This window comes from Falco punctatus (assembly GCF_963210335.1).
Source record: "Falco punctatus genome assembly, chromosome: 1".
Lineage (NCBI taxonomy): Eukaryota > Metazoa > Chordata > Aves > Falconiformes > Falconidae > Falco > Falco punctatus.
In genome coordinates this window covers 123152134-123164262 of record NC_137580.1, presented here as the reverse complement: position 1 = coordinate 123164262, position 12129 = coordinate 123152134, and the positions used below count along the sequence as shown (strand labels likewise).

General features: G+C 45.7%; 1 protein-coding gene across 4 annotated transcripts in view; it reads right to left on the bottom strand.

The window, feature by feature from the left end:
- Window positions 1-12129, bottom strand: part of RHBDL3 (rhomboid like 3) — a 77288-nt gene that overhangs the window by 40905 nt on the left and 24254 nt on the right. The window contains exon 3 of one of the 4 annotated variants that reach the window (XM_080383688.1): window positions 6021-6098. The exons of the other annotated variants lie outside the window; for them this stretch is intronic. Coding sequence (XP_080239814.1) covers window positions 6021-6098 — 78 coding nt within the window. The remainder of the gene's footprint in view (window positions 1-6020; window positions 6099-12129) is intronic. 4 annotated transcript variants of the gene reach the window in all.

Sequence of the window (12129 nt, the reverse complement as noted above, 5' to 3'; positions counted from 1 at the left end):
CTAAACCTACACAAGCATTTCCTTAAAATTCACTGCTATTGACAATGCCTCCTGTCACAGCAGCATCTCTGCTGGTACAGATGAGGCAGACAAGTCTTCTCATTCAAAACAGGGTTTTGGTCTGATATTCTCTGGAGAAAGTAGCATAGTTGATACAAGTGCAAAAGAGTCAGGAGTAGTTGGAATGTTTCTGGTCTATACATGGACAAAAGCCCAATGAATTATCTCTATTACAGAATAACAATACACTTTCTGTCCCAGCAGTAACTCTGAAGAATGCTACACTGCAGTTGCTAAAGTTAGATAGTTTTGAATCAGCAGGCCAAGGTAATTTTCATCAAAAAGATTTTTAAAAGCCAGTATTACTATTGATTTCCTGCAAGTCTGGGAGCACTGGAGGAACATCAAGATCTGCTTTTTACCTTTCTTCCAGCTTCAAATCAGCAATTCAGCCCTTCCAACCACGGCTCCAACACTTGTGTCCAAACATGGCAACAGGCATGCACACCACTCCCAAAACTGCAGGGCTGGGACAACAATTTAATGGAACAAAGCAGGTCTGTTGGACTAATAGCAACCCACAGCAAATTAACAAATTACTGATATTGAGCAATGCATAACTGAAGAAGGACTGGTCTGATACCAGTCAGAATAAACGACAGAAAGCAGATTATGTTCAGCTGATATTATCTGGATGAGAATACAAACTTGGTGCAGATCGTAAGACAAGATTGCTGGTACAACTGATTTCTGCAGGGCATCTGACATCACCAGACAACCCTGTGTTTGAAAACTTACTATGACACAAATTCTGGCTGTCACACATTCAACATGCTAAAGTCTGGCTGTTTGACAGGTCTCAAAAATAAAACTAAGACAGACAGCTAACATCACATGGAGATACCACTAATAGGGTCCCATGAGAATTCATTCTTGCCCCTACAGAATTATCATTAGTAACTTAGGAGAAAGCATAAGTCAAGTCTGCATCATGCTCAGATGAGCTAAAGCAGCAAGTTACTAAGCATAAACTGGGTCTTTTAGTAAAGCTGGGTGCTTGAAAACAATACATATTACAGTAAAAACAAATAGAAAGCCATATGGCCAGGAGCCAAGAATGCCAGCCAGCTTACAGGATGGGGAATGCCATCTTCAGCAGCAGCCACTCCGGGGGAGAAAAAAAAAGCTTTGCTTGTTATGCTGAGCGCTCTCAAGGTAACACTGCCTTCAATAAAGGAAACATGACCCCAGGTTTGTAAATGAGGTGACATTACCTCTTTGTTTGGCACTTTGTTGCTGGTATAGTCTGACTGGCTCCACTAACAGGCTCAACTCATTAGTTTACTACAGGAAATGTTAAGCAATGACTTGATCACTGTCCAGAAGAAGACAAAGGGGACAGAAATTTGGCAGTAGAGGATTCTCCGCTATGACAAAGGTATAATCACATTTAGGGGCTAGAGGTCAAAGCTCAGCAGCTTTCGATTAGAGTTAGTTGATTATTTTTCCTATTAACAAAAGAAATGCCTCATTAACTTCACCAAAAGTTTTATGACTGAAATGCAAGTTTTCCTAGGAGATGAGGTATGGCCAATGTCAAGCAGACCACTCAGAAAGTGTTCTGGTCTTCATTATTAGAGACTGGATGATCCCGACAGTTCCCTTCTGACCTGACTGCAAATTATTAGTGCTCAGAAAAACTGCCGTAACAGCCAAACAGATGCATTTAAAGCCCCAACTAACAACTGCCATAACACATGTATAACCAGAATAACCCACCTATACTAGAATTCAAGCCATGCTTCTGGTTAGAACAACCACAGAGCAAAACTCTTACTAAGCAGACTGGGAAACATATTTAACTCATACTGATTTTACATCTGGCTTTGCCCAGTCATGGGGACTGGAAGCTACCAAAGAAGCTCCTTTGCTTTCCAAGCTAAGCTGGAGCCGAAGATAACGTCAGCCTTGTGAAGAGGAGACAGAGGTATGTCATGATTCCCTGCAATGCCTTGTAGGTACCTGGCATTACACTGCAACAACATAAGCATCTCTGAAGTACTCCAGACAGGCTGGTTCCAAATGGAGCCCAGAGCTGAGAGTATTAATTATTACTCTAACTTCTATAATTTAAAGACTTGAGAACATGCAATCCTGGCTTGCATCTTTCCAGGGTGATCACAGTGGTTACAACCATAGTAAGGAGCCAGACTGCTGGAAGCTGTGGTGGTTCACATTGTTTCTTAGGAGACGTATCGAAACCATTGACAAGTCCTCACAGCGCCTGGCCCTGCCCAAGCTGTATCAGGGGCTCCTCACTGCCTCAGGAGACAGCAGCGGATACTCCCTTCACAGCCTCCCACACAACAGAGTGCTTGCCCTGTCAGTCAAACCTGCACTCACTCGCAGAACCCCTTCTCCTTGCCTGCCTCCACCTCATTTCTGCCTCCTTTACTGAACTAACCAGATTTCTCATGTGTACAGGGCTCACGTACAGTTTAACGAGCACCTGCTTCCTCTGACAAGCCTGTCCACTCTTCCCAAGCTCTAATATTCCCCTTTGACTTGAACAGACTGGCTTGAATGCAGTTTAACAGTTCAAAGCTGAAGCCCCCCACGGGCACCCACAGGCAAGCAGACCTCCCACATGGCTTTCCTGCCACGCCACAGCACAGCGACACAGAGACCTGCTCCTTCAATAGGAGCACATTGCCGGCATGGGCGTGAGCTCTAGGGGACCAGGTGCACAGCAGGCTGGGGGGATCTTTGGCAGAGGCCTGTGGTCCGTATTAGCCATGTCTGCATCACCGGCACAGGGTTGTGGCTGCATTGAGACTTAGTAAAAACAAGCCCTGGCTACTGCAATTCACAGGCTCTATTTCCTGGGTAACGCTTAAAACATACATTCAAGCACAGAGATGGTCTTCCAAAACTGATACAATCCCAATGCAGACAATTAGAATAAAGAAGCAGAGAAGGCAGAGGCAACAATCATAAGGAGAGAGCCAGCAAAATTAAGAGAAATGCACATTACACTCCTCAGGAAGGAGGAGCTCAAAACAACAATCCAAAAGTCGCCTGGGAGCTACAACCACTGCAAACAAAGGGAAAACAAGCTAGGAGGGAGAGAGAAAGGCCAGACTGAAACGGAGGGTTTAGGAAATGGCAATACTCTTCCTGTACATGCATCAGCCTGCATCTCTGGGAAGCAGGAAGAGCCGGGAAGGGGCAGGGGTGGGGGGGCAATGGAACTTCTCACCTGCAGTGTAACTAGAGAGACAAATCCACCCAAAGCAATCCCACCAGGCTTCCACTAGGGATTAATTAGACCATCAACTGGGGCCAGCTTCTAGCAGAGCATCCTCAGGGAGCATGCTGCAGACTGCTGTGCTTCAGATGGCCACGGCGAAGGGAGTGCAAAGGCACAAAAGGAGGACTGTGGAAGGGGCAGGAGGGGAGGGCAGCCCAGCCTGGCTGAGAGGAAGCCCAGATGAATGGAGAAAGGCAAGCAGGGAGGTGAATGAGCAAGAGGTGATGAATGGTAGGGAGGGCATGGAAGTTTTACACAGGGCAGAGAGCAAAGACAGACCTGAATGGGGAAGACTGAAAGATGCCGCTTGAATGGAAGGGGAAAGAAGGAAGAGAAATGAGGCAGAGATTGAGCTGAGCAGCACAAAATTAAATAGTCCAGGCAGAATAGCTTCCCACATGGACTTGTAAGGCCTAGAGAGAGAGACAAGTAACACAGCATGAACTTTAATCCCAGAGCAGAAAAGCTGCCTGAAGCAGTGTTACCATCATCAATCCCTGTATGATCCCTCCAAGACCAGGCACCTTCTTTGCTCACAGTCAACAAATTCTCATGAACCCAGAGCAAACCGAACAGCAGCCACCAAAGGGCAGACGGCCCCCATCAAAGGGAGTCATAGCAAAACTGAGCCAGTGACATGGAAACAGCTGATGGGATAAAGCACCAAGATAATTAAAAGCAGCAGCCCTAGAGACTCAAGTGTAACACTACCGTAAAGGTGGGACAAGATGCAGTTTATATGTATGACATAGGAACATTGTTTACTGTCAGTGTTATTTACAGGGCTTTCCTCCCATTTCTAAAGCCAAGATAAGGTTTTTTTCCAAAACAAAACTTTTCCAAGCAAAAACTTGGGACGTTTCAGTCACGCCAAGACTTTCCTGTGAATTTGCCTTAGTTTTGAACATTGATCGTTCAGAAGTTTCCTTGGATTCTACAAGGCCAAAACACTGGGCATTACTATTTTCAAAATGTTTGATAAGAAAATTGCCATTTATGTTTATGTTCAGAGTGCCCAGATGGTTTGGCGCAAGTCAAATTAAATATTTTGCTCGAAGAGCAACAAAAAGCAGTTTTCCCAATCTTTTGTGGAATTGCAAATGAAACTCTACGTATCATTATTCACCCACCTCCACCATTTTCACAGCTAGGGAAAATAAACTGTTTAGGAAGGACACTTCTTATTACTTGAACCTCAGTGGCAGATACAAACTCCCAACCCTTTTGCGTCTGCAGGTTTAGATAGGCCAAGGTATCCTCCTTGTTATCCTCCTAGGTCTATCAGTCACCTCCTACATGATCCTGTGCCAAATCTAATTTTCCCAACTGCAAAGCAAAAGATACAGTGTCTAAAAGGGAGAGCATAAAGCCTTAAATCATAGCCCTTTTCTTCATGCTCAGAACTATCTTTCATATTTGTCAAGAACAACCATTTAAAAGCTAAATCAGTGTCTGGAGCTCATGTTTAACTTGCTCATAAATAGACTCCACTGTCACACAGTGGAGATGAGAAGTCATAGAAATCCAATGGAAGGTAGGACACAGCCCTCAAAACCAAACACAATGGAAAGGAAAACAAATCTAAATCTAAGACTTGACTCTACTTTGCCTTTTCAACACATCAGGGAAATCAAACATACAAAACTGACTTTTAAAGTGTTGCTAGAGGAACTGCAAGGGGTCCATCTGTGCCCCAACTTGAGACTCTGGTTCTGGCCCCTTCTTTTTTGATGTTTCTTGCACCAAGCAAACATAACAATATCAATGCAGTTTATTTCAGGCAAAAAATGTGAGCATCCTGGAGTCAGAGCACAAGCAGCAACTAATCTGAGAAAAGACATGAGGATTTCTCCACACACACTCCACCCCAAAGAAATAGCAAAGGAATTCCTGAGAAATCTGGGCTGGATCATCAATCCCTTTCACAGAGGTCCAAAAATATAGGACAGAAATTTGGTATTTGACTGTTAGAATCAGGTGTCTAGCACAGTGCATTTTGAAATGGCAATTTGTGCTCATTATGATTCACAGTGGTACCTCCTCATAAAGAGCTCCACTTTATAACTGGGAACCCAAGGCAGAGAGGCAAAGTAATTCACCCAAGGATGCAAGAGGCTTAAAATACTACTGTAGCTGAGATGTACTCCAGCCACCTCCATGAAGCACTCCTACATTGCTACCTAATGACTGACCAGTAAAAACTGAAAATTGCCAAATACTGGAGGGAAGATTTTTAAGGAGGGATTAGGATAGAGTAATGGTCAAAGCACCTCCAGGAAGTACACTAAGCTTGGTGACACTCACAAGCAACAGCAACAGCTGTCCGAGTGTGCGGGTCTCTCCTGGAAGCAGCAGGGAGATGAAGAGAAGGATACACATTTGCACAGGCATATGCACACATACAGCAGCAGCAGAGGGACAGTAAAGGTCTCCAGAAAGGCTGTTCTGCTGCTCTGCCAAAGCTGACAAGCTTGAACGTTGCAACTTCATAGGCCAGTTGAGCCCATGAAGAACCATTACTGCAAATAGTGTCTTGCTTTTCCATCTGCCAGCATGGGCACAGCCAGATCACGTTACGTATGGCACTGGGAGGGGAAGGGAAAGAGAATATGAATAATTCTCAATTCAGTGAGCCTGAGCTGTGCAGCTGCTGCAGTGCAAGCACTAGCCTTAACAGCACTAGCTACTGCTTTGGGTCAAGAGATCATACCATTTCAGCTCGCTTCCTTACTTGTGCTTCATCCCAGCTGCTTTCCTTTAGAGCCTGCCTGCAGGAACAGCTAGCTCTCTGGAAGAAATCCAAACACAAGGAGGAGAGGTTACATGTGCCTGAGGGAAGTGACAGCACAAGGCAGGTCACTGCTTAGTCTAAAAGCATTCAAGCAGGGTCAACACCTACTAAAAATAAATATATCAACATATAAATACACACATACACACTATAGAGGAGAAGGATTTACTCAGATGGGACAGCCAGGAGCTCAGGCATGCTTGGGATCCCTTGAATCTGTATCTCTGGGAATCTGGCAGCTATTACAACTGTATCAGACAGACTTGAGCTGCCAGCAGCTGGGAGTTGACAAGTCACCCTCCCACCAGGAAGGGCTGCTGTAGCACCCATGCTGTTAGGGACCAAAACTGTCACCCCCTCCCCAACCTACACCCAGCCTGGGAACTCTATTTCTTTCTGCTCCCCAAATTGAAGTGTCCCATATCAGACAGCCAAGGCAAAGCCACTACCACAGGCTGGTCAATCTTCTTATGCAAATGAACCCAGGGTAATTGGGACAGTTACAATGAGTCCCTGACAATGTTTGCCTTTATGCATACCAGTGGTAAATATAGCCTGAGCTGCTTTCTAAGGATGGGGGGGGGGGGGGGGGGTGAGGGGAGAGATGCGCTGAGGGCCAGCATCTCAGAGGGGTGATTGAAACACAAGAATGCTCTCAGAAGTGTGGATCAGATGGGCAAGGAAGGAGGCAGGTGCTGCAAATTAAAAGTCACTGGCTGGAAGCCTCAAAAATATTCAGGGAAGCATAGCCAGTGTGGCAGGTCCGTGGAGCTGTTCCTCCACATCTCAACCTTCATTCCACAGCCAAAAAACTTGCACAGCATTCATCCAGCTAAGGATCTCAGCCCACAGGATTCGGACACCCAGGAAGAGCTCCCACCAGAGCCAAGACTGGACATAGCACAAACACCCCACCCGGAGCCATCGCCGGCAGCCTCCAGGCTGCAAGGGCACAGTGGCTGGCTCTGGCTCAGTCGCTCCTGCACGGACTACTTTGCCTCTTGGTTATCTCAGCACGCTTCAGCCCCGTGAATCTCATATATATGCTCTACTTTTGTTGTAGCCCTCCAGGGCCCATGCAGCAGCCGTGGAAGAAGCCTAAACAAAAAAGCAATCACCCCCTGAAATCCCATCAGGCAAACAAGACTCTTCCCACCCATTGCCACAAGGATTGAATGGAGCGGGACTGAACACCCCCCGCCCACCCCTGCCTGGTGGTCTTTTTGTCTCGTGACCTTCCCCACACAAACACAACCCCACAACAATCAGACAGGCAACATAATGCGCCAGCGCCGGCTTTCCCAGCCCTTCAAGGCAAGCTGGGGAGGGAAGGGGGGAGAGCTGGGGAGAGCTGAAAGGATCTGGGGATGAAGAACAGACAGGATGGGCAAGGAAATACCAAGCACTCTTTTAATTTCTACTTGTCCCACAAGCCAGGATAAAAATAGTTTTAATGGAAGAAACTAAATGTTATCTCAAATGGCTTAAAGGGACATGGGAATACCAGCCAGTGGGATTTTCATAGTACAAGAAAAGAAAAATAAAATCCAACAATGCTTCTAAACCCTGTGAACATCTTTTAACATTCCCTTCAAGAAGCCCACAAAATTGAGCCCTTTGGTGTGAACTCTGCTGGTTTTACTTGGCTATCTTTGAGATTTAAGAGTCTGAGATGGATTAGATATAAGGGTTTTCCTTTAGACTGGAAAAAGACTTCTTTTGCAACAGCTGTAGACAGCATAACACACATGGAAACCCTCCCTGGTGTGATAGATCCGAGCACAGGAAGTTTCTGCCAGTCTGTTCCAACGCAGCAAAAAAGGGAGTCAGCACCTGTGCTACTGACAGCAAGGAGTAAACGCACCTCCAGGCCCCAGATTGTCCTTGCAAGGTGACAGATACCCTTTGGTTACTGCAGGACACATACCAGCTTTGGAAAAGAGCAACAAAGGTCTCCAAGGACTTGTTAGGAGCAGATCAGGAGAGTCACAAGGTAAGAGGACACTCATACCTTCTGAAATGCCAAGGGATTCTCCCCTGCTCCCCGTGCACGTACAGGAGAAAATACAGACTCCACAGGAAAGAAAACCAAATAACACAAAAAGAAATATGATCTCCCAGGGCCTGGATTTAGCAAGTTTAGCAGGGCCCTTGGCTACGCTCCTGGGCACTGGAAATACATGCTAAGTACCTTTACAAGGAAAGGAGGCAGTGCTTTTCGCCAAAAGCTGAGATCTGTGTCCCATGAAATCCTGGCAGCAGCTGAGGCAGTAACAGAAAGCAAAGCTACGGGAAAGCACTTGTGTGATTTACAGACACATTTGCCACCTAAGGAGAATGATACAGTAAGAAATGACATCTCAACTCCTACTGCCAGCACCCCCCACAAAGCTTTTATCCTTATCCACATCCTTGATTAAAGCACGGCAATTGCACAGTGGAAACCACCTGAGGAGCCAGGTATGAAATCGCCTCCATAGGGTGGTGCAGCTGATGTAAAGAGACAGAAAATCTTGACAAAGGCCACATGCAGCAGCTGGGTGCTGGAGGCCTCTCCCAAATTCAGCATGCAGTGCCCCGGGCCACATCTGGCCAGCTGGCCCTGCTGAGGGGGCATGGAGCTGCAACTGACTCTTGCCTATGTCCTGACATGAACTGGAGTAACTGGAAGAGCAGCAGCACTGAGCCTGCCCACAATTGGCAAGCTTCCCACAGCAGGGATACTGTCTCCTGTCAATCCACTCCAGCCGTAATCCTCTGTGTAAAGATCCCATCAGCACCGTGCTAAGGGGCAATCTTTCAAGCCAGACGCTAACAATTAACAATAGCAAAGATGATGGAGGAAGGGACAGATGGAGAACAGATATAACCAGGCTCTGCTGAGCGCACTGAGTGACTTGGAGGAGCTGGACAGGGTATGTACAGGCAAGATTTTTAGCCTTGCTCAGCCCTGCAGTGAAGTACTACACCTAAGCATGCATAGGACAGCAAATCTTTGCACCCCCTGTGACAGATGCACTTGCTGCTTGTTCTCACTAGAAAGGAAGCAGCTGTGGCCTAGCTGTGAAGCTGCTTCGGGCTCTGCAGTATTCTGTCCCATGTAGGATAAGCACAAACCTGCTGTTGATTTGAGGATTTGCACCCCGAGTCCAGGTATTTCCCCAGCATGGAGGGTAAACTAAAGTTTTTACTCCAGTCACTCCACGGAGAAAGATTTCAGCAGAATCCCTCTTCGGAAACAAAACTGCTTGGGCAAGAGCAGAATTTTCAGCACAGCTACCCTGTAAGCTAGCAAAATAACTGTGTTAACTGGAAGCTGGCCATCAGGCTCTTCACCTGTCAACCAAGGGAGGCAACACAGCTAGAGAGCAAGCCAGTCCAGCTCCCATAGCTGTCACACACCTCTCTTAGCACTTCTATGCTAGAAAATCTCACCACATAGACAAATGTTTGTTGTAGCAAGTGGGGAACTACAATAGACCAGGATGCTTAGTTGAGATTAATTCCTGTCCTATTGCATAAAATAATTGATTTTACTTTACATTAGTCTTTATTATGGCAATGAAAATTATATGGCCATTTTAATTGATGAGTATTGCTTGCTCCACTTCTCACCTCTACAGAGTCTGGAGGCAGCTAAAGCAAAAATTATTTCAGAAACTGCCAGCTAGTGCCACCAGAAGAAGCAGGCCCTGGTGAACAGTTTCTTCATTCACTCTTCCCATGCCTTGTAGACCTGGTCTCAGATAAGCTGAATGAGAATCCCTCCTACACTACAGAAATGGGACAGCCTAGACAACTTTGATCTGTGGTAGGGGACTGATGGGGAAGGGGGGAAATTCCTTGAGGTCTTTTCGGCCCTACACATCTTACCATTCCTTCACACTTGAGCCACGTGAGCTGGCTGCAGAACTGTGTGCTGCATCCAAGCCCAAGTAAAGCAGGGCAGAGCTCTGACACAGAGCTGCTGGTTAAAGGGGCCTGGCCAAAGCGTCCACAGCTTTCCACAGCCCCAAAAAGTTACCGATACCCAAAGACGTCAAATACCTTCATCTACTACTGAATTCACCAACTTGAGATAAGACTCTCAAGAACCCTGGGCACTGACTATTTGAGAGACCAAGTCTCCAGAAGAAAAGCAGCTGGGTTTTGCTTGCATACTTGCCTGATGTCCTTCAAGCAAATGCAGCAGCTTCTTTACAAGTTGAAAGATGGGCTTGCACCAACCCATAGCAGACTGCAAGTCCCTGCAATCACAACTAGCTAGCTTCAGAGCCAAGACACCATCACCAAGCACCCTTACTTCCCTCTAGGGGACTGGGGTTTTTTTCAGACACTATAGTGTGGGGAAGAAGTGCCATGAAAGTGCCACCCACAGCCACAGCCATCCCACACTGGTACTTCACCCTGGTTCTATCCCTGCTGCCCACCCAGCAAATCTGGTTGTTTCAATCACCTTCTCAGAAACATACCAAACCATGGTCATTTCCTCAGGCTGCAAAATGGAGACACTGTTCAGTCAAACCCTGGCATACATTTCTATGGGAACAGATTAGTCAGAGATGGATGCAGTACCCACGGAGCTGTACATTATTACAGTAATGATAGATGTTCCACAGCCAAACTCTGCTGCATTGATATCACGAGTATATAGAGACACTGTGGCAAAGGAAGACACTAGCAAAGGATTTCTTCCCTGGCATGAAAGATGTTGACTGTTAGCAAGGCTTTGATCCAGCACTTCACCTTAGAAAAAAGCAAACCATAGAAGCTTCAGGGAAAAAAGATCATTTGAGCCTGGATGTTCCTTTCTCCTTGGCACAACTTTATGGCACATATCACAATATTCTCCATGCATATTTGCTACTGCCCCTTCAGCCCAGGCTTGCATAGTGATGAAGAGCTGAAGAATTTGCCTCACAGTGCTGAAGGAAAAAGCAAGAAGTGCCAATGTTTTCAGAGTGCAGACTCTCAGTATCTGAGGGATCATCATGACTTCATGTGCTTGAAAAATGAAATTTCTCACACAAATGCTCCACCATGGAAGGGGTGCACGTTGTGTGAGCCTCCTTTAATAAAACTCTCAGCAAAAGAAACTGAGTATTTCTATATCTACATGCTTAAAGCAGCACTGTAAAATTAAAATCGGGAAGTCTTTACCCGTCTGAGATCAGTAATGAAATTAGCATGAGGCCCAGAGGAAGCAAATGAGGCCCTTTCAGAGGAGCCAGGATTTCATCTTGTGTTTAAAACCCCACAGTGGCAGATCTGTATTTATTTTAATGACCCACCAAATCCTTTTAGTCCTTTACATCCCTTCATGAAAGCCTAATAATGAAAAATCATCTACTAAAACTTGGCTTTTCCTGAAAAATAGTATCTGAACAGATCTCCAAAGACAGATTATTTCTGTGGGCACAGTGAATTTGGACTGCAGTGCTTTGTTTTCAGATATCGTTGCATTTCACATTTTCACAGCTTCCTTGGAATAACATTTGATACAGGAAAACTGTAAGTGATACTCAGACAAAAGAATAGCCAACCCTCTGAAACCACAGGGCCTCTCCATTTGTATTGCTTTTGTAACAAATATAGCCTGAGCCACAGAATTCCAAGTAAGAGATCCTCAGGCGACTTAAAAATTCAGGCAAACCATTGCCATGCAACATGAAATGCATTCATTTTTATGAGCATCAAATTCCACCTATTAATGGATCAGTCATCCTCTGCAGATACCAATTTACATATCCAGCCTGCAAGCTGCTGAGGGGCCAGTGGACACGAAATACATGAATACATTAAATCTGACAAAGGAGACTAATGTCCATCATAATTCAACTTAATGATTACATTTTCTTTACAAGCAGCAGCCGAGTCCATGCCCGACAACCACACACCCCGTAAAGGCACCCCAGATGCAACAAAGCACTGAAACCTCTGCTTAAAGACTGCAACTGTGATGCACACAGTGTTCACGAATTAATCACATTCAAGGCCTGTGCAAAGAGGGAATTCCTTGGAGTTACAT